At 44.3% G+C, this 22,824-nt stretch overlaps 1 protein-coding gene across 2 annotated transcripts in view; it reads left to right on the top strand.

Annotated features, from left to right (window-relative positions):
• PolD1 (DNA polymerase delta 1, catalytic subunit) overlaps positions 1-22,824 on the top strand; it is a 109,591-nt gene that overhangs the window by 76,456 nt on the left and 10,311 nt on the right. For both annotated transcript variants that reach the window (XM_075886747.1, XM_075886748.1), the window contains exons 13-17: positions 3,695-3,928; positions 6,738-6,910; positions 8,781-8,933; positions 13,679-13,914; positions 16,967-17,080. In XM_075886747.1, coding sequence (XP_075742862.1) covers positions 3,695-3,928; positions 6,738-6,910; positions 8,781-8,933; positions 13,679-13,914; positions 16,967-17,080 — 910 coding nt within the window. The remainder of the gene's footprint in view (positions 1-3,694; positions 3,929-6,737; positions 6,911-8,780; positions 8,934-13,678; positions 13,915-16,966; positions 17,081-22,824) is intronic.

The raw sequence follows: 22,824 nt of genomic DNA, 5'->3' as shown, positions 1-22,824 counted from the left end.
TATTTTGAAGTTGCGCGAAACGCTGATGAGAGGAGGCAAGCTCGAAACCTTTGCCGCTTGCCTCGCGTAGCCTCCGCAAGCCAAATCTCTTCCCTATTCTCTCCGGCATCCAAGGAAACTGTCACGTGCGCTTGGCATTCCTGAGCTAGCCCTGAGAATGCGAGCAACGTTGTCCTTTTGACCAGCGTTATTTTGTGATGTATTGCCAGTTTCTGTGGGATGAATGCCTTGGTGCGTGCTCATTCAGAAACGCTGGTTAGATGAGGTATATTGTATTTACTCGCGTAAAGAACCCACCTTTTTTTTTTAGAAAAGTTGACGCCAGTTTTGGGAAGAGGGTTCATTACATGGGAGAAGAAAGTCACGGTAGTTCTAACAGCGAATATTTCGCGTGACGGCCTTGCTTTTTTTTTTTTTTTTGACTCGTGAAATATGCGACACCTCTGTTTTTTAGCCCGAAGCTCTTTTTGTTTCCTCATGCAATAGCATACGAATCGACGCCGAAGTGTGTGGTTCTAATGCTCCAGCGCGTGCTGTTTCTAACCATCCGTGTAGCTACCATATCGATCGAACACGCCCTGCGCAGCAGGTGTCCCAACTAAGTTCACGACAAACCCGACAGCAAAAACGCAGCGTCGGATAGTGGCGCATAAACGTTGCGGTCGATGTTGCGGTTGCCAGACGCGCCGTCGGCGCGGTGGGTGCAGTTGCGCTTTGCATGGCCTCCGAGATAAAGGGCGCACGGGGTGTTTCTTCACCGTGCACGCCCTATTTTGTAGGCCACGCGCTTTGTTTTTTTGTGCTGTCGTGCTTGCATGATGCTATCAGCAAAGAGTTTTCTCCTGCATTCGACAGATGGCGCTTTGCCGTAAAAGGCGCTAAAGTCCCTGAAAAAAAAAAAAAAACTCTATGCCTCGGGTATGCTGAAAGGATACGTCGGTGGTGTCTACTCGTGGAGCGCGCGCTCGCAAAAGTGAACAAACAATATGGTGTTTGCGATACCTTCACAAAAGCTAGTGCGTCATGCTTCAGATTCTTAGCACCACAGGTTTTACACGGACAGCAGTGGCGCTGCCATCGAGAACGTCAACCGTTGAGCGCGTCTGCATGCAAATGGTGAGCTATCGCGTTGAGTATGCCGTGTTTGCGGTGATGTTTCTTGCCACTGCATGCCACTTGCTTTTATACACGTCACATCGTTGTATTTAACGCGTGCTTTTTTAACGCGATAGCGTTAAAGAGCTCGTGTCGCAGAAATTCTGCCGTCGGCGTCGGCACCGTTGGTTGTGAGCGAAAAATTGAGAAAGGAGCAAATAAAATTAGGAATAAAATTTTCGGTCTCATGCATGATTTAACCTGGGCCTTTCACGTGGCGATCAGGTGCCCTACCACAAAGCCACGATGTTATTTGCAGCTGATTCGATAAAGAACACTACAAAATGCTATGTAGTGGAAGGAGTCTCCTTAACGCATTTTGTTCGGCAGGTGCCACGACAAAAACGAGTCCATTAGGCAATTTGTAGGCGCATTTGGGAGGCCATCAAACTTTGTCGAAAAAGGCCAGGATAGTGCAGCCATCGCCGCTAAAAACACACAGCAACTTTCAAACAGCTCTAAAAATGGACAACTATGTCCATCTAGGATATTGTTCTCGGTGAGGTGACTCATGATAGCTGAGTAAATTATATGCTCCATTAATTTGCGTACGATACATGTCAGGGAGACGGACCTATAATTCGGAAAACATATCATGCCATTCCAGAGGCGTTGATCAAGCAAACAGCAAACGCTAGATAATGTGCTGCCATCTGTGAGCCATTGTGAGGCTCTTTATGCCCCTTCAAGAAAATGCCATTTCAACAAACCACAACATTTGCATAGATTTAGCTTTTCATTCTCACGACACCATTGAAGAAGTGAAGTACTGCAGTGGTCATTTCACTGACCATAAGGTGATGCTTTTTGCGGTTGGCCGGACAGGTCTCCAGAAGAACAAGTCGAGCAATGGCCAGATAACTCATGCATGACGGACTACAGAATGTGACCATTTATTAAATTTACTAATACGAGTGTCACACCTATGGGCAGTTCATAATACAGGACCATGTGACCATATCAGTGTACAATATTTTCATGAAGTTGTTATAAAAGTGCTGTTAAATAGATTGAAAACCTGTACCATTACTATAAATAACACGCGTGAACGTTTGTGTGTGTGTGTAACAAAACATAAGTATGCGCTTAGCGGTTAAAGGGCGCATTAGGGGCCAGATTTAGGTTGCGTTCAACTCTTGAAGGCGAAACTTAAGGGTACCCCAATTTCTATATTTTTACTTTCACAATCACTCTTTCGGTGCATCGCCTAGAACCGCAGCTCCCAAATGAGCTCTAACGGAAACATGAGCACACGCCCATCTATGCGGCCAGAATCCATGCAGCCTCTGAACTAGTGTCATTTACTGTCTGCTATGCATGCAAAGGGAGAGGAGCCTGCACATTGACATGAATGGCGCTACTTTAGGTTTTTTTTTAGTGACTTTAAAAGCCGCGACTTTCAAATTTTGATTCACGTCATCAGCACTCGCGCTGCTCGCAACTGTTTAGCATGGTTGCAAAACTATGTTTTGACATTTATTGCATTGTTATTTTGTGGTATAATGGCTTGATTTAACATTGTTTCTATCGCCAGCGTCACTGGTTATCATGCTGAAATAAATTGAACAGGTACATGACAAAAAGTTTTTTCTTTTGGCAAGGACCAAGGTAGGGGGTGGATTCATTATACGAGTGCATTCATTACATGAGTAAATACGGTAATAGATGATTATATTGAGTATTTAAATGCGCAGGACCATTATTTTTGTTTCCAGGGTTGGCGTCTGCTCGATGCGCTAACCGCAGAGAGAACGCATGTGAAATGCAGGCACATTAGAACTGCATCTCGTTACTATTTGTGGGAAAAAAAAAAAAACGCGCATATTCCCTTTTTGTGTTTTATTATCTATATAAAGTTTCATTCATTTATTCAAGCAGAAAATTGCTCGAACTACACACCGTGTGAAATAATTTTTGCCGTGTTACATGCTACTGTTGGCGGCCTCAGAACAAAGTTGTATACGTAAAGGACCGATGTCACAGCACTACCGTCTACGAAGGGCAATTCGTACGCCTACGTCATGCCCTCATTCTCAGGGCGCGCACCCGCAAAAGGGAGGGCAAGCAGCGTTCATCCTGAGGCTTCACCCATTTCCACGGCATGTAGGGTTGCAAATTTTGGCAGACATGATCGTGAACGCCTCATGTATGCATTGCACTCATCAGTTCAAAATTGTCAAACCTGGTGAGGGGCCGTTTAAGTCATAATCTAGGCTGATCAGTATCAAGTTTTTGCCTGAATTTGGCTCATTTGTGCAGGATGCCGAAGGGTGTTTAAGTCAAGGAATTTGATCCTGGTTTCAGCTCGATTGCAATCAAAAGCTCTGCACATGTGCAACACAAACTGCGTCGCTCAGTTCAGCTTGTGCAAAAGTCAGTTAGACAACCAATTAGTCAGTAAATAAATACAGTGAGTTTGCTTTTCTACAAAAATAGAGGGCAGCAAGAGAAGAAAACGGGGAAGTGGGTTTCTGTAGTAGCTATGCTGACGAAAGGCTGGCTGTACTTACTATTATCATCTGCCTTCCCTCGGTTGCAGAGTGTCACTGCATTTGGCCGCACCATGATTGAGAAAACAAAGCAGGAAGTGGAAGCCCGGTACACGCGGGCCAATGGGTATGAGCACGATGCCAAGGTCATCTATGGCGACACTGACTCGGTTATGATCCGGTTCGGCACTGATGCTCTAGAGAAGGCCATGGAGCTTGGCCGTGAAGCGGCGACTTATGTCACCGCCAAGTTTGTGCGCCCCATCAACCTTGAGTTTGAAAAGGTGAGTCGCCTGCCGGTAAAGATGCAGTTGTCGTATTTGAAAGTCGTGTAAACCAGCGCGTGTTTGGGTTTGGCAAGTCTCAGAGCCGTGTTGGCCATTGCCTCGCATAATCTAGCACTGTGGCATGCACGCACTCTTTGTCAAAGGCATCAGGCACTGGGTGTCAATAAACACAAGGCATTGTTCACTAGCTCACTTACAACTTCATTTTTTCTTTTTTAATGTTAGCTAATCACTCCGAGGTACTTTGGTAAAAAGATGTCACAGATGCATTGAGGGGGCCCGAAAACCCATCCAAACGACGGCAAAAGTATTTGCCAAAATAAAGCATAAAGCAGATTTAAATGTACATGATGGTGGCACTTCTAACAAGGTTCGTATAATTTTTGCTAGCAACTTGTACGGCATGTCTCTAAAATTTAAAAGACAAGAAAATTCTGGAAACATAATTCATGTCCATCCGGACCAAGATAGATGGTAATAGTACCAAAGTTTCTTTAGCAGCGTAGTTCACACAATTAAAAAAAATTGACCTTCCAGCAGTTTGGAACTAACACAAATTAAAAATTTTCGCTAACTTGTCTCCAGCAGCACCTGAACCTACATACAGCTGATAGTGAGCCTGTGCAGGCTACAAAGAGCTCCTGTGCCAAGGTTGAAACACAGAAAGGGCACCACTTCCGTGTCAGTGGGGAGGATGGATATATTTGACACGCTTCAAAGTGAGATGTTTCCGTTGAAATGCTGCACACTCTCACGTTGACCATTGGTCTACTCATGATGGTTATGGGAAATCTCTTATCGGTTTGGTCCTCCGGCAAGTGCAACTTGGTGTAGTAGGACCGTGCTTGAAAGCATTAGGCACCACTTTTCTGCTTAGTGATTCGAAAAAGGTTAGCAGAGGCATGCTTGCTGTGTTGTGCAAGGCACCCAGGCTAGCTTAGTCTGAGCAGTGCCCAATGGATGAGGCCAATGGATGGGACAAAGGCATGTACAAGCTTTGAAAGGCGCTAGAGGGAAACAGTAAATCAGTAGTGGCAACTAAGTTATAGTTTGAAAACTGCTCTCATTGATTGTTCTGCCAAATGTTTTGTTATTAAGAAAGAACGAAAATCAGAGCTTTATGTCTAAATTAAAAAGAAAAATTGCATCTCAAAATTTTTGCACATATATGGCATCATGACATCACAGATTTTTGGGAGTATTTTTTGTAATTAGGCAACTGCCAAAGACCAAGACCACCTGGCGGGTCAAGGACTACCGTGCTTTTGTTCTCAAGGCAGGTAGGCAGATGCAGCAACACATCTGCACAGTATTTTGTGAAGGAATTCTTAGTTGAGTCCTTTCTGGCAACATTGTTTACTGTTACAGCACACATAAATCGTGATTTAAGATGATTCTTGAGAGATCATCGCATTAGTGCCCCTCATTCATAGTTCTCTCGGTCCCAATGCATCATTGGCATTGTTTCTTTTTTAGACCATCAGGTGTATTTGTTTATAAAGTGATGAAAGCATGTAAAGTCGAACTTGCCCATAACGAACCTCCATAAAACAAGTTTGTGGATATTTCGAGGCTTCTTTTATATTCCCTACCCTTGCTCCAGAGAAGCACATGTATTTTGCGACCTTTGTGTAGCAAAATGGCAGCGGGAGACACCCTTGATATAACAAATATTGTGCTATTGTTAGCTGCGAGATTTTGCCCCGAATTTGTTGGTCTTGGCGCAATCAAGAGTCGCATACATTTTCTGATGTCGCCCCGACGACGTAGCACAAAGTGGCAGTGTCACTCATGACGCAGTTGTAGTCCCAACGACTGCGAGGTGAGATCATGTGGTTGTTTGTGCATGCGGATGTGCGAGAGACAGGCGGACAGTCCTGCACCCACAAGCTGGTGTTCTTTTCACCACAAGCGCTGGTGTGCCCTTTTCCCCTTTCCTTCAAACCTTGGCCATCGCTCACAGGTGCCACCAAAGTTACTAGACAAGCTAATCTGCAGTGGGTGTCACCACGCTGACCGCCGTAACTGTCTTTGACAACTACAACAACAAAAAACTGTGTGCCACCAGATGGCGCTACTAAAAACAATTCTTGCTTTGTGTTGTTTCGCTTCGAGCCTTTGAGTTTCCACCTAACATAAAGGGGGCCTTTCTGACTATTCCGTGGTATCCGTGAAGTTTGCTCTTCCTTTTCGATGCCCTGCACACGTGCGTGGTTACACTTCGTGCACATTGAGCCACTCCTGATGATGTGCAGCTCTGCAACATTTTTTATCCAGACAACATTTTTTATCCAGATAGGTAGTTACTACAAAGGCACTGGTGAAAACTACTGAGGCGTGTCATGTACGGCGCTGGTGGAAACTGTCAGAGACCACGATGACAACAACGTACCTTCAGCAGTTGACTTGTCATGTGCTTTGCCGTGTTGTACCACTGGTTTCCTGGACTGTGGCCTTTCAGATGGGCTAAGGTAACACGATGGCATGTTATCGGAGCCGCTCTTGAAGGCCACGGTTAGATGATAACGTAGCAGCATTATAAAGATATTCCTACGAACGTTTAGTATTGCGATTCCTCACGAACAAGCGATACAGTAAAATAACACAGTTTTTCACCACCATAAATGTTTTCGGTGGGCTCTGTGTTCAGTTCTGCTTTTGTTTAGTTTGTGTGTTTCTTTTCAGAATTCTAGTGCAGAAACTGCATATTACGAAAATGTGCCTGTAATGAATTTTGGGGGGAATTCACAATTTTGTTATGTCCAGGTTTAACTGCACTACCTCTCTTTTGTCCCTGCCCGACCAGGTGTACTACCCTTACCTGCTGATCAACAAGAAGCGCTATGCAGGCCTGCTGTACACACGACCAGAGACATACGACAAGATGGACTGCAAGGGCATTGAGACAGTGCGCCGAGACAACTGCCCCTTGGTGGCCAACCTCATCAACACCTGTCTCGAGCGCATCCTCATCAACAGGTGGCTGTATTTGCAGGGTTGTTTATTGATCTTGTGCAAACCTCTCGCGTTAGTTGCTTCAAGAACTGGTTGCTTCATTGGTTGCTTCAAGCTTGGTGTATTTAAGACACAAAAGGTCATATTCTGAATACCTGTGCATCAAATTTTGTAGTTCTTTCGTCGCACAATACAAGCGAACTCTTGGTGCAGTATGACTTGTTACAGAAAGTGAAAGAGTCATGAATTTAGAAATGATATATATATTGGGCTGTGCAGTTGTGAAATCTCATTGTAGGTAATTTTGGTAGTGTAACAAGATCAGTATATAGAGTGTAGGTGCAGGAATGTTTGAAATTTTCGATTTCCTGTCTATTATTATGTTTGCATTGCTGTTCAATCTTGGTTAATTAACTTCAGTGTAACGAAACCTGCATTTTACAACGAATTGATTTGGTTCCGGCAATATCTCCATAGAAGTAATGTATATTGGTTTACACAGTTTTACGCTGACACCGCATCTTACGATGATTTTCAGATTCTGTTCGAAAAAAAGAAAAAACATCCTTACAATCAAACGTTGACCAAATATTCACGAGGAATGTTGGCCCAGGTTGAAAATTGAAAAATCAGAGAATGAGAGAGGATGTTCTTGTAGAATAGAAGATTTATTCTCCTGGAAGTTCATGCGCTTCTACATATGCCTTGATTGCGTGCGTACGTCTCTGAGGTTGTTACCTAGTCAAGCTATATTCACACAGAGTAGCTTCAGCCGGCCGAAAAGCTGATATTTTCATGTTTTCGGTCCGTGGGAACTCTTTCTGGTCGACATAAAGCTGATCTCCTGTCGTTGTTGCGCTCGCAGTCACAGGCTTATGCGCGCATAAAGGCGTGAACCAGCTGTTTTCACTTTGCAAAATTTCTTTCACTTGACGTCAGCATCATAATAACAGCGGGACACCACCAGTTGCACTTCACAAAGCAACAAATTATTACGCACACAGATCAGTTACACACGAAGCCATTCTATACGATGCTCTCCGCAAACTTGGGGTCCGTCGCCATTATGTGATAGCGATGACACGGTGTCTGACTTTTCTGACAGGAAGCTGTTGGCAACGTGGTTTCAGTTTCTTTTTCACGTGCAGGCAACTTGTGGACTTTATTTACTGATGGAAAAGTGCATGTTGGATTTGATTTTTTTAAGAATAAAGATTCTTTTGCACCTCCTTCAAGTAAGTAACACTGCCATTAGTTGTCACTGGCAGGAATAATTTAATCTACCTTCCTTGCAGAGGCGCAAGGTTGTGCCGTGGGCTTATTCAGGAAGTCAGTACCTGTTTTTTGGGCAAGGCTGAGTGTGACTGCCTATATTGTTTTTGGATTATACAATGCCCGGATTACACAATGGTTTTGCATGGTCCCCTGAAAGTCGTATAATCAAGGTTCACTGTTTAAACCTCGATATAAGCAAGACTGCTTATGCACAATGTCAGTTAAACAAAATTTTACTGCTGCCACAGGAAAATCCAAAACAATAAAATAAAGCTTCTGCAGTTTCCATAGTCATATTGGTGACTTGGATGAACTTTTCTTTAAACTGATTTTTTAAATTGTATACTGCGCCAAGCAGAGCAGCATGTTTGTCGGCGGTGGGAAAGGGTGGCCTAAATATTCTCTTGTCCTTTGAAACACAGAGAAGAAGAGCATCAAGCTGAGGTTAAGCAATCTGGAACCCTTGTGTTTCGCAACATTTTCTCTGAGATTAACATGCAGGCAACTTGTGGATTCAATTTCTAGGAGCAAGGTATGTCCCATATGATTGAAAGGAAAATGCTAACCTGCTTTGTTTTTTCTTTATTCTGTGGTAACTTCAACCATTCCACTTGCGCAGGGACCCTGAGGGGGCAGTGGAATTTGCAAAGCAGACAATCGCTGACCTGCTGTGCAATCGAGTGGACATCTCGCAACTGGTCATCACCAAGGAACTCACCAAGAACGATGGAGAGTATGCCGCCAAGCAAGCTCACGTGGAACTGGCACACCGGTGAGTTGTGCAACTGCTTGTCGAGTCGTCACGTCGCGTTGATTGGTCTCGTGAAATTTCTCGACTTGGTACTATAAAAAAAACTTCGGTATTTTGTGGTTGCTTTGCGGTTGTGTGTTATCTCATGTATTGGCGCTTTTTGGCCATCACATGGTCCTTGCGCCAGCAAGCACCATATATCATCATCATTTTTACTGTGGCCCAATAGCTCTCAACTCTGCTTCCACCTTGTGTGCTGAGCACTCGTCGGCATTGAGAAGAACATGCCTCTTGTTCAGCTCCAATTTCCTGCCCAGCTATCATGCCCACTGCTGGCTCCTGTTCAGGCACCTGAAACAGTCCGGTAGTACGCCATTCGCTTCACCGCATAAAACAAGGTCATGCCCATCTTGGAAGAGGTGGGACCATTATTTTAAGCTTATTTTCACTATATTAATGAGGCCACTCAATGCAATGTACTGGCTCGTTTTTTTCTTTCGTTCTGTCCTTTTCTTTATTTTGTTAATCCTCGTTATCAGTTCTTTCTTGTCGGACTGATTAGCCAAATGAAGGCTTTTTTGGTCCTTTGCACAAATTTCATCCTCGCAAGTACGCTTGGTATCGTTGTTTCAAATGTACGACGACAGAATGCCTCTCAGAATGTCGTGCTTCTTGGCTGTTTCATTCTTGTTCTTATTTCATATCTCTTTCTGGATCTCCATTTTGTCTTTTAACTGTTTAGTAACGCAGTAGTACTTCTCGCATTGTGATGATGTGGCACGCATGCAGTTACTGAGACAGGTGTGCCCAGCCATGCGTGCAACAAAGAAATAATGGTGCTCCTTTCAAACTTTCTGGTCCAACTGTTGCCACAGGAACCCAGGTCCATTTGTTGCCATAGGTTACCCTTTGCTTTTACCACACTGCTGCAAACATTAGTGTTGATGTCCTTTGAACTTTTTTCTTTTAGATTCGGCCGACGAACTCGAAAAATGTGACAACGACGACGATAGTAACAGGTACAGCGTGGCGTCTGTCACCTAACTGGAACAGTGTTGATTGATATGTGGGGTTTAACGTCCCAAAACCATCATAAGATTATGAGAGATGCCGTAGTGGAGGGCTACAGAAATTTCGGCCACCTGGGGTTCTTTAACGTGCACCCAAATCTGAGCACACGGACCTACAACATTTCCGCGTCCATCGGAAATGCAGCCGCCGCAGGATTCGATCCCGCGACCTGCGGGTTAGCAGCCGAATACCTTAGCCACTAGACCACCCCGGCGGGGCTAACTAGAACAGTGTTAAAGGGCTATTTATAGCAGCACATATTTCAAAAGTAGCACGACCAAGCCAGGCTGCTTGGTTCGAATCACCCAAAAATTTTAATTGATAAGGGGCGACATAACTAGCATTTAGTGTACAGTCAAATCTCATTTATTCGAACACGCTTAATTCAAACTTCCGGTTAATTCGAACTCACGATGAGGTCCCGTGAAAGCTATGTGTATTCTAATGGGTGAAAACACCCAGTAATTCGAACGCCCAAGCACTTCAGACGGTTAATTCAAACATACCGCGCTCCAAAAATGCTCTCAGCGCCCTGCCCAGTCCCGCGGTGGCACCTGCGACACCTTTACGCTGCCCGCGAAGGAAATGTAAAGGAAAGAAAAGGCTGCGGTGGAATGTTTGCTCTCTTTCAAATGTCGGTCGTCACGTGCTAGCCATGCTGCGGCTGCGTAGCGGAGAGCTCCGCTATGCAGTGGTTACCGTCGTCTTTAGAAAGTGTCGGCGCTGTACATTTCCTCGCGCAACTTCTCTTGCCAGGAGAATGCTGAAGCCAAAGTAGAAATGCTTTGCAAGCTGCATGCGAAATTGATTGACTCGCTGCAATGCAAGCATGTGCAGACGTGCATCACCGATTACTTCAATTAATAACGAATGTCCTGTGATTTGTGAATAAATGTAAGCCTTCTGAAACTTCCCCCTCGTGTGTTAGCTCAATGCACATGCGCCACTGTATGGAGAGCCCTCCGTTTATTACGCTTTCATTAATTCGAAGTTCTTTTAATTCGAACCAATTTTTGGGCTTTTTCGAGTTCGAATTATCGAGATTCGGCTGTAGTTACATTACACATTCGCAGCAGATGCATATCAATGAGGTTGCACAGCAGTGCGTGGCATTCTTAAATGGACTGTCACTAAGTTAGGGGTTTCTCACTGTGCTTGTTTACTGTTGGTTATCATCACTTCTTCTTCTTATCATCTGCTCTCTTCTTGTCTCTTAAGGCATAACCTTAAAAGACAAGAAGAGAGCAGAGTGGATCAGGGAACAAACGGGGGTTAAGGATATCATAGTTGAAATCAAGAAGAGGAAATGGACATGGGCCGGGCATGTAGCGCGTAGACAGGATAACCGCTGGTCATTAAGGGTAACTAACTGGATTTCCAGAGAATGCAAGCGGGTTAGGGGGAGACAGAAGATTAGGTGGGCAGATGAGATTAAGAAGTTTGCGGGTATAAATTGGCAGCAGCAAGCACAGGACTGGGTTAACTGGCGGAACATAGGAGAGGCCTTTGTCCTGCAGTGTTCGTAGTCAGGCTGATGATGATGATGATCATCATCATCATCACTTGCAAATTTTTTTCATGATATTAGTAAATCTTATCGAAGAGGTATTTGTAATATTATTGCATAATTTGTTTACCTCCTCCTTGAATAGGAGGAGTAAATGTTTATTGTGTGAAACAGTGAGAAAGTGTTGATTCTCTGCCTGAAATAGGCAGCTTTCCTACTTCGCAAAGCCATTAGCCATTGGCTTAAGGTTTCAAGTAACAAAACAACACCACCATTTAAATGAGTGAATGGTGATTCTGGCATCTCTGTGTTATCCCCAGACTGTGTTTTTGAATGGCTTCCTGTTAAGGGGACAGACTGGTCTTAAGACATTTTTTTTTTTTCATTTATTTCTTCAGTGATCTTGATCAAACTGCCCAGGATTATGCAGCTTTTTCTGCTGATTTCAAATATTTAATTCGTTTTCTTGTAACTCATCTTGTTCCTGAGATAACTTAAGTTCACTCCCTATTGTTTAAGGCCTCAGTAGAAAAAAAAAAGTGCTCAATGAAAAGTGATATTTAAGATATGCCAACATAGACTAATGACTATAGATTGAAAGTATGCAAGAGTTCTTTGTTCTTAGGCCTTTCTTGATTGTTTTACAGTAAAATGAACTATCCATTTTTAAAAACAGTTGGAGTTGTGTTACAATTTTGATGAATAATTAATTAAAAAGACTTGTGCTCTAAATTCAGCTCCCATACTTGCATTCTACGCACATACAAGTTTCTATTGCAAAAAGAATTATTGTTGTAACTGCCCTAGCTGCAGAGATATTGAGGCCTCAAATTGAACAGTCAATTTACTTTTTTGAGAAAAATGGAAAAAACTGAAAACACACAGCTTCTTCAAAAACATCATGGTGCACATGTTTTGCAATCCTCATAAAAATGCTCATACCGTATTTACTCGCATAATCTTCGCACTTTTTTTGCCAGAAAACCGATGCAAAGTTGGGGGGTGCGAGAATCACGCGGGGAAAACTTTCCACGAAAACGCAGAGAGCGAAAAAGAAAACGAAGTGGCCGCAAATCGGGATTCTCACACCAGCAACTTACAGCAAGCTTTAAGAAGTACTAAGTAGAACTTACCTCAACAATAAAAGCAGAGGTTCAACACAAAGCAAGATTTATTTGAGACAAAAAAAGTGGAAGCAAATAGTCGAGAATTAGAATACCATACGCGAAACTTGTGGGCGTCGGGCGTAGCAGTAGCGGTCGGCGCTCAACAGCAGCCCTCCAAAGGTAAGCGTAGGACGTCAGTATTGGGCTGATGCCTATTTAACAGCATCGTCCGCAGTTTCCTTCTGAAGAAATAAAGTTTACCATCAATTCCAGTTTTAGGCACACGGCAGGCCCAACGCGTCTTGGTGGCTTTCAGCTGCCGTCACCAGTAGCGAACACAAAACTCGTAGGCTCCAAAGGGCCTATCGGCGGCCCTGTTGCCGTTGTTTAGTGCATGATCTATCACTTGCAACTTGAAGCAGCCGTGTGGCTTCATTATCGCCCCATAACGTGCCAAGATTACCGACACAACATACAAAACACGCCGCAACGCGCACTGGTTACTTCGGCTTGGCTTGGATTGGATTGAATCTTCGCGCAATAGTACGCTTGATGCTTAAGAGATGGCGTCTGCTATCACCATCAGTGGCTGGAACGAGCAGACGACATTATTGCGGCAGTTTTCGGGGGTGCGATAATTACTCGAGGAAAAAACATATTTTTCTTGGGCGATGTGGGGGGTGCGAAAATTATGCGAGTGCGAGGATTACGCGAGTAAATACGGTAAATTCGTAGCAGAGCTTCTAACACAGGTGCCGGCAAATCATAAAGAAGCCTCGAAGTTGGTTCCCCATATTTTTGTAGGTTCTGTATGTCAACAGCACTAAGAATCTGGACAGTTAGAATGACATTACAAAAAAATTACCACTTCCTGGTGTGGGAAAATTTGCATAGAGATAGAAAAATACTTGCAGAAACCAAATATGTCACTTCTAAAAAATGAATTTTTTTGTCACTTTTGGTCCCAAAGACCAGTCTGCCCCCTTAAGGTATTTTGGAAAGTAATGCATGGACCTTAATATGTTTCTTTTCTTTTGATTGTTCATTCACAGCTTATGGAAATGTATCTCCTCTTCACGCAGGATGCGCAAGCGAGACGCTGGCAGTGCTCCGAACCTTGGCGACCGTGTGCCGTACGTGATTGTGGCAGCGTCCAAGGGCACGGCCGCGTACCTCAAGTCGGAGGACCCGATGTACGTGCTGGAGCACAGCGTGCCCATTGACACCCAGTACTACCTGGAGAACCAGCTGAGCAAGCCCCTGCTGCGCATCTTCGAGCCTATCTTGGGTGAATCCAAGGCTGAGTCTGTGCTGCTGCGTGAGTACACTTGACAGTGGCAGTCGTTCTCGCTTCTACGATGCATGGGCTTTGTGTAAGTGCAAATACCTTGGCTGTTTATTTGCGGAAGTTCTTTCGGTGCTAAGGAAATGAGCAGAATTATCTGGTTGCAAACTTTGAGTGCTCACTCTCCAGGCCTTGTGCCAATAGCTTTTTTATTGAGTGACAGTAGTAACTACAGCACCTACACATTAAACAGCCCAGTTTACATGGAGTTGCTTAAGGGACTGACAACAATTTTTCTGGAACCACTTTCTTACAATGGAAATATGTCGATTACGTTTCAGGGCACCTAGATTATGCGCATTATCAAGACCGGAATTTAGTGCGCTGAACGGTAGCGAATGTTCATTTCATGGCTTCACACGCCATGTCCAGACACCATGTCCAGGGCAGCCCTAATTTTTTTTTTTTTGTTTCTGCCAGTGACAAACATGACTCTCGGATACGCAAAAAAGACACAATGCACATGAAATACGTTTCTTTTTAATTGAGCTTGATGATGAAAACACTGTTTTGCCCTTCATGCTTTATAGAAAAATATACCGTATTTATTCTCATAATAGACGCATTCACATAATAGGTGCACCCCTAGTTTGGTAGCGAGAAATCAGGTTTTTTTTTATTTCTGCGCATAATAGGCGCACCCCAAACTTGGCCATGATCAGTAGTTCTGCACCGTATTTGCGCGGTTGCAGTTCGATGCATTCTTAACTGGAGCGAAGAAAAAAAAAAAAGATTGCGGAAGCGCGTCGCAGTTCGCTTTGAGTTTCCCGTTTAAAAAAAGCGTCATTATCATATTTGTTACCTCGTCCGCAAATTTAAAAGCTTTTCGGCTTTCCGTCGTGAGCTTTCACCTTTGCTGCCACTATGCGAACTTGCACAAGTTTGGCAGACCTTTGTCCGTTGATTTCCCGGTTGTGAACTTAAATATCACATCACCTGTGCTGCTATTGGAGTGTTTGAGTGTGATCTTTTCGACGCCTAATCTTCTTGTTGTCTTGTACAAACTTCCCGCAACACCATGCCGAACCGTACGTAGACAAGGCCTAATCACCATTATTGGCTTTTTGGTGGCAGTTGCGGGCAATCAGTTGCAGTTGTGTACGGACTCCACATCGCTCTTTGCGGTGGCTTTATTTGAAGGAAAGGATGGCGCCTGTAACACCCGAATGGCAGTTCGAGATTCGATTGCAATGTGTCTGGACATGGCGTGTGAAGCCATGAAATGAACATTCGCTACCGTTCAGCGCACTAAATTTCGGTCTTGATAATGCGCATAATCTAGGTGCCCTGAAACGTAATCGACATATTTCCGCGATGGCACTGTCTTTTTGTAGTTTTTTCTTAGCGCTCATTTCGTAGGTGACACCGGTCTTTTGATGTTAATTTAATTTTTGGAAACTTCAATGCTAGCTTGTAAGCGCACTGCATCGCATGCCTCAATTCTCGACACACCAGATTGCATACTCAACACGTTTAGCGCTACTGTAGCCTATGAAAAAAAGTTGTTTCGGCTGTAGTTCGGATTCATAACTGCAGTGATTTGCGTTATCAGCGTTCTAAGGTGTATAGTCAGTCAGAAATAAGAAATGTCACCTCGCGTAATAGGCGCACCCCGAACTTGGCTTCGGATTTTCTGAAAAAAAAGTGCGCCTATTATGCGAGTAAATACTGTAGTACACATGCAGGCCACATTGAAGTTCCGATTGAACCCACATGAAGGCACAATACATTGTGCTTCGTCGTGATTTTGGGGTGGTGATGACAGCCTGTTTGTCATTTCCAATGCACTAGGCTGTTGCCAGAGCTACGAGCGGAGATTTGATCTTGTATCCGATTGTTATACACTGGCAGTTCTCATATGTGTTTTACTGGACAATAAAAGTGGCCCATTAGATCCAGGTAAATGCGGTAATCTTTGCCAGCAAGCTGTTTGGTTGCCCGCCTTTCATACAGCCTTGCCTTGCCTTGCTCTGGGAATGCAGATGAAGGTGAGAATGGTATTGTAAAGGAGAATTTTTTCCAAATAGAATATGCTGTAAAAAATCTAACCTTTCGTTTTTGCTTGAGGCGTAAGCTGAAGATTTTGCTATTGTGTCTCATGTGTGTGTGTGTGTGTGTGTGTGTGTGTGTGTGTGTGTGTGTGTGTGTGTGTGTGTGTGTGTGTGTGTGTGTGTGTGTGTGTGTGTGTGTGTGTGTGTGTGTGTGCGTACACGCGTTCGTGCGTGTTCCAACAACCTTTTCTTTAGTAAAAGTTGTTGAAAGTTCAGCTATCCTTTTTTGGCTTTTTTGTTCCTTCCATGCGTTTATTGCGCGGTGTTCCATAACTATGTACCAACACACACAACTCTCCTCATTTGTGTGTTTTCAGGGCTTTCGTGTCATTTTAACTTCACGGTTTGCGGCTTTGAAAAGTCGAGGCTTGGCCAAAAAAGGCACTTCTTTTCGTGTGAATCTCTCTTTACTAGAGGCATTATCAGCATCATAGTCACGATATTTCCGTAAAAGAGAACCATGGAAAAAACAATAAAGTGAACAAAAACAAAAATATTGATTTCGGATGGAACGCTTGAAGCCGTCAGTTTGGTTTAGATCGAGCAATTAACTTGTGAAATTGTTAATGGGCGGGCAAGTTGGCATGAATTTAATGCCTGCGTGCATGTGCACCAGTGTGTGACCTTGTGCGTACTCTAGTATTTTGAAACCTTCTACGAAGCTTTGAAGTCTTAAGTGCTCGTACTGCTGTCATGATTACAGTTGTAAAGCTATAAAAAAGTAAAATCCAGTGGCAAAAAACAGTGAAGCTTTATGAATATTGTAAAGTAATATATTTTACATAGTTGCATTTTTATCCTGTAAAAGCAGCGCTTTTGAGTTTTTAAAAGTGCCCCCAGTTAGGGCAAAAAACTGGGGAGTTCAGTTTTTTAGCTTGAATTTTATGTCTAGAAGCTACGTATTCTTGTTCCGCTTCAATATTTTCAGCGGTACAGGCAGCTTTTGTCTTCTTTTTGCCTGCCCTGTCTTGCAGATGGTGACCACACGCGCACCAAGACAGTGGTGCACTCCAAGGTTGGGGCCCTGGCGGCTTTCACGAAGAAGAAGAGCACCTGCATCGGTTGCCGAGCCGTACTGGAGGATCAAAGTGTGTATCGTTCACACAAAATGCCGTTTCTTGTGACTATGACATGTGATGTTTCTCTAGATGGGTTGGGCTCTGTGATGAACTTGCACCAATCTGATGTGTTAATGAATACGAATCCGCTTCAGCCTGTGTACGAATCCACCTGTTTAATTGCTGTGCGATTCAAAGAGAGGAAGCTTTCAGTTGTGAACTAATTTTCGTGTAATAACGCGAAAAACCTTCGGGTGCACAAGTAAGTGCGCAGGGCCCAATTCTTGCAATGAATGGAAGCACTCAATGCGAGATGCATTAAAACAAACAGGAACGAGTGACAGAACAACAGCGCATGAGGACAGGTGTAGAAAAAAAAGCTTTTGCTCAGTCAGCTTGATTTGTTGTAACCCTCATACAGTAGACTCTCATTAAACGGAACCCGAGCAAACAGGGAAAATACTGCAAAAAATCCGAATATAGGTTGGACCGGAACATAGGTGGAACCCCCGAACTTTGAATCTCTAAAAAAGAATTTTTTGAAAGTTGCAAGGTATCGTGGCGCACCTTTACCTTGGTAATTACGTGAAACAACTAGGTGCACTGTGGTGACATTTCTTTTTATTTGGACTCTAATCTTGCGTAGTTAAACGTCAGAAGGCCACAAGGTGCTGTCACTCAGACTCGTCTGAACTTGAGTCCGACGGAGTCTGTTTTTCACCAGTAACGTCTCAGAGTGCATCGTCCTTTGTTTTATCTAATGCGTTACTGACGCATCATTTGGGGAAAGACGGAAGCACGCCACCTCAGTGCAAAGCCCTTCCGCTTTATAAATCGGCGCACCCACGATGGCTATCCCTTGAATTGCAGCCTCGTGAGCGCTGTGTTGCGCGCTATCTCCAAAGATTTCACGCGAATGCACTCCGCTGTTATTGATAGCAACCTTGCACAGAGCTACCGGATGAATTCGGCAAGTATTTTTCTTGTTCGGGGTGCACTGCAGTTCGTCTACGAAAGGATGCTCTTTTTGGTTGCTGCTGGATGAGATGTGCTGCTTTTGGCTCCTCCAGTAATATCGGACGCTTTTCTCCGATGCACCAAATTTCCGTTGTGCCACTAGGCTGCTGTGCGCTTCGGCATACTTGATAACTTTTAGCCTATCGTAAACTGCCATCGACTATAACTCATTTCTGAAGGAAAAAAAAAAAAAAATTAGCAGACTGACAGCAGATAACCGAGGCAAAATGATGTTGCTAGAACACTGTAGGCCTTGCCTAGTCTTGCCCAACGGTGCCGCTGCTGATGCTCACGATAGCAATGGAGGCTTTCGACTTCAGCAACCCATTGTTGTGAGAGTTCCACATTTTTTCCTGCCAATGACCGGTATATAAGACAAGGGTCGACTTTTCATTGCGTTTTTTTTTTATTCGACCTAATCTCGTTTTTTTTTGGTATGTTTCGTTTAACAGGAGTTTTATTTACTGAGATATGAACAAGGGTGCAGAATATAAGTATGAAACTAATCATATCTGAGGCAGTTGCTTTTTTTAGGCAGCAGTTCTGTATCAGCAGCGGTCTACCATTTACTTAGGCAGCAACACTTAACGACACAGAAAATAAGAATCCAAGCAATAAAGAAGTTCTGGGGAAAATGGAAACTTGAAGTGATGAAAAATCGTTGAACAGGGAATGTTACTGGAGCCAACATTTTAACAAGTGGACACGTCTTTATCAAGAAGGCAGCAATTGTTGATTAAAAAAAACAAGTATGTTATTTAAACATTGGTCGTAGTGTTGTTCCCTGTTTAATGATTTCTCATCAAAGCAGTCAAAAGCTTTTTTTTTTTTTTATCTAGTAGAACAACTGGCATGCTAGCTTATACAATGTTACAAGGTAATGTGCAAGGTGGTGGACCATGTTAAGGGGAGACGCTCCTCGAAAAAGTTTTTTTTTATTTCTAGTAATAGAGACTTGAAAAGTTTGTTATTAGTATAGTTTTTCATGCAGATTTCAAATATGCAATCATTTTTTGTGTAGCTGCTATAATTATTGAGTTATGCCATAAACAATAGCAAAAAGTTACATTTTTTGCGGGCACTCCTTTATGTACTAAACTTTCAGTAAAAGCACTGTGTCTGATCTTATTTGACTCTTGGTAGATTGAAAAGTGCAAATATCTATATAGATATGTCACAGAAATATTGGAACCAAGAAAAAAAAAATTGTATTGAATGACTTATTATTTTCAATCTCCCTTGAAACAATAAGCTAATATTTTCACAACTAATGCTGGTAGGCATTGCAATTTAGAGTAGATATTTGCATTCTGCATGTGTTGAAGAATATGTGTGCCAAGTTTCGTTACTATACAATGAATATAAGTTTCTAAAAGGCTGCCCGGAAAACGTGAAACTGTCAGAAAAAATGGAAATGAGAAAAACAAGTTTGAAAGTTCGCAAAGTTGGCATTTATTAGGAAATCATTCTTTTTGCATAAAATTGGGGCACAATGAAAAGTACCTTGCCTTGAATGCACTGCAAGTGTCTAGAAGTCCCCTGCACCATAGCTTGGTCCTTCACGGCTCTTGCGGTCAGTATCCTCAACACGAGCTCTCTTCGCTGTGTTGCGACGGTGTGCCCTCGCTTCTGCAGTTTGCTTCAGGTTCATCTTCCTGATGCGCATGACGTCACAGTGGTCACCATGTGTGGCCAGATCTTGTGAGGGGAGAATTCCAATGCCTTCGAGCACTTCTTCAAAGCCCCTGTGGCCTTTGTTGTACCAGAGTACAGCAAGAGCGGTGGCTGTCTCCACAGTTGTTCTGGAGGCGAACTTTGTTTTTGGACATAGCAGCCATATCTTGCTGTTCAGCGATTCGGCTGCATTCTGTGTCTTGCCATGAAGGCACCGAATAAGGAGTTTCTCCTCTGTAAGGCGCTTGTAGATAGGCATAATTACCAATCCTTGAGCCTTCGTCAACAGTGGGGTGTGGCGTGGTGCAGGCTCCCCCAGTGCTTCCGCACGCTTGTGCTTGCACCACGAATTTGGTCTTGCGGGGCAAAAATTGTGGCTACTGGCACCATCACTGGAGCAGCAATGAAAATATGATGCCCATATGGCAGTGTACATATTTCGGACACTGTCCTTGTTGCTCGTGATGGCGATCTTGTAATATGTTTGTAGTTTTATTATTGTCACATCTTTCAGTTTTTCGCCTCGTGGCAGTGGCGTTGCCAATTTCCGTAGGGCAGTTCCCAAGCGCTTTGCAACGCGGTTCGTGCACTCTTCTTTGTCAATGGGGGTGTCACAGTATACATTTGCCTCGCAGACTGCAGTGTAGGCCTTGCTGTCACCATCACTTAGGAAGCTGGTGAATCGCAGTGGAGTTTCATAAGACAAGGTCCTCTGCCATATATTGACAGCTGCCGCAGGTTCCATTGCATGGAATGAGCAGTTTTTTTGGCAAACTGGAAGATGAAAAGCTCGCCATATCTCTTCATCCTCCCCAAGGTCCCTGTGTATACTGCAAGCATGGCAGTAGTTCGAAAGAACTTTAAAATCGAGGCAGAGACTGTGTCCAGGGACACGACTGTGCCCACTCCATTATGGCTTTTATGACCTCTTTTCTGCCAGGTGCCATCAAACATGACTGGCACATCTCTGCCGCCGACTGCGTCCTTCGTGATGTTTCGTGCCTGGTGCAAATTTTTGCTCACTGCCGTCATCGCCGCACCATGGAGCTTCTTGCAAATGCCATTGAATGTCTTGTGATGCATCGGGCTCGGAAGACCGAGAATCGCACAAAATCGTGAAAGTTGGTCGTGGCCTGCGCCTATAGCGCGTGCTGCCAGAACTGCCTTCACGTTTACAGCAAAGCTGTCACGCGAGCTGCCGCTGTCAAAACGAGCGCTCGTTCCTTGGTCCCCGGCCGAAGCAGTACGTCTCGACGTGTGCGTGAACGAAAGTGCAGATTCAGGGCAATCAGAATTTTGACAGCACAGTTCGAGGAATGCCGAAAGTCCTTTGCGCTTTCCAGCTGCCTCTCGCACGCCGAGCTTCCGTTCGCGGCAGGTTGGGCATTGCGCACCCGCCACAAGTGCCGTCAGCGCATCGATTTCGCAAAGCAGCATGTTCGCAGTAGCAGCATTTACCGGTCTACGTTCACTCTCGAAGAATCCAATCTTCCTTTGGGATGCACTGACGAATTCCACGGCAGCGGCTATTTCACAACCACTGTCGCAGGGTTCGGTGACGGTGTTAGGCCTATCCGAAGTCGGAGCGTCGGGGCGTTGGTCGGGGGCGACATCGTCGTTCGCTGTCTCTTTGCGAAGCGTCCGACGCCGTTTCCCTCGATACTTGTGGCGAGTTCTGAACTTTCGATTATCTAAACTGCACTTCTTCGGGCTTGCCATGACGCAAAAATGCAGAGAAACGCAGAAAAACTCGATCGCGACGTCCGAGGCTTCGCTCTTTTGCCGGAGAGATAGGAGGGGGAGGAGCGTGGCGCACCGCCGTCCAATGGCGGCCTCGCGCTGTGTGCCGCGATATTCAAAACGCGTGACGTACGCGTTGTTTTTCTCGTTTTTTGTTTATTCTGCGTGAAGGCACGAGACTGGATACTAGTGGATTATGAAGGATACGGCCTTCGCAGCATGCGTGCACGATTGCAAATGGCGGCCAACGCGTCGTTTTCGCGACAGGACGACGCGAACTTCGCCGTTTTTCGCGACTTTACGCGCATTTCTCGCGTCACCGCTGCCCACTTGGAAGCATTTTTTGATAATTTCTTGTGCGAATTTCAGCTTGATATTTTCAGAAGTAATAGATTATAGTCCAAGGATGCCAATACAGCCGGAAAAAAAACGCGAAAATTTTCCGGAAAATCGCGACTTTTCGACCCGCGTCTCCCCTTAAAGGGGAACTTCGGAGCGTTCTCGAGCTTACTATAATATTTCTGTTTTCCAATAGTATTGACCATCCTGCAAAAGCTAGGGTGGTTCATTTTGCCCAGGCAGTCGTCAATAGTTTTAATTAAGCAGTAAACAAGGAGTCAAAAGATAAACCGAGACAGGGAGCTGGTCCGTCCTCCTTGGTGGTTATTGGATGACGTCAAGAAGATCCGTCGCCGATGACGTCGCGAGATCTGCTACACCCTGCCACGGCTGGCCTGGGTGTAAATGTGACGTGCGAAAGGCAAGTTGGAGATGTTAAATCAAGCTGTGCCAGCTTGTCCGAACTCACCAGTGACATGTTTAGCGATGATCACAGCTACTATCTGAGCACGGAAGCATCGCTTTTTGATTTCGACCCGCGAGCACGTGAAGCATCTATATGACATGCCCCGAATAGATTTTCTCGCTGGTCAGTATTGTAATACCCGATGTTAACGACGACTAACGCACTGACAAAACTGTACTGTGCTCACATTGTTGCCTCGTAGAAGAAAGCGCGTATTGCCTCTGTCTGCTGGGAAAGGCGGGTTTTATGAAAAAGAGAAGGCCCTTATGTCACATACACAGGGTGGCCCGTGTTTACAAGTGTGATTCCAGAATCGTCTACCAATATTAAAATTTGTTTTTTAAAAACTAAATGACGTACCGTTTTACAATTTGGCACAAATCACCACGGTACCGACGAGCAAACATGTTCAACGCTTTATTGAAATCGGTGAATACAGTCGAGCCCACATATAACGGCCCCACTTAAAGCGAACTTTCGCTTAAAACGAACAATATCCGCGTGACCGTCAAAATATACATTGGTTCAATGGCACAAA

The sequence above is a fragment of the Rhipicephalus microplus genome, chromosome 2 (genome assembly GCF_043290135.1).
Source record: "Rhipicephalus microplus isolate Deutch F79 chromosome 2, USDA_Rmic, whole genome shotgun sequence".
In the NCBI taxonomy this organism is placed as follows: domain Eukaryota; kingdom Metazoa; phylum Arthropoda; class Arachnida; order Ixodida; family Ixodidae; genus Rhipicephalus; species Rhipicephalus microplus.
This window is presented reverse-complemented; position numbering and strand designations above follow the sequence as displayed.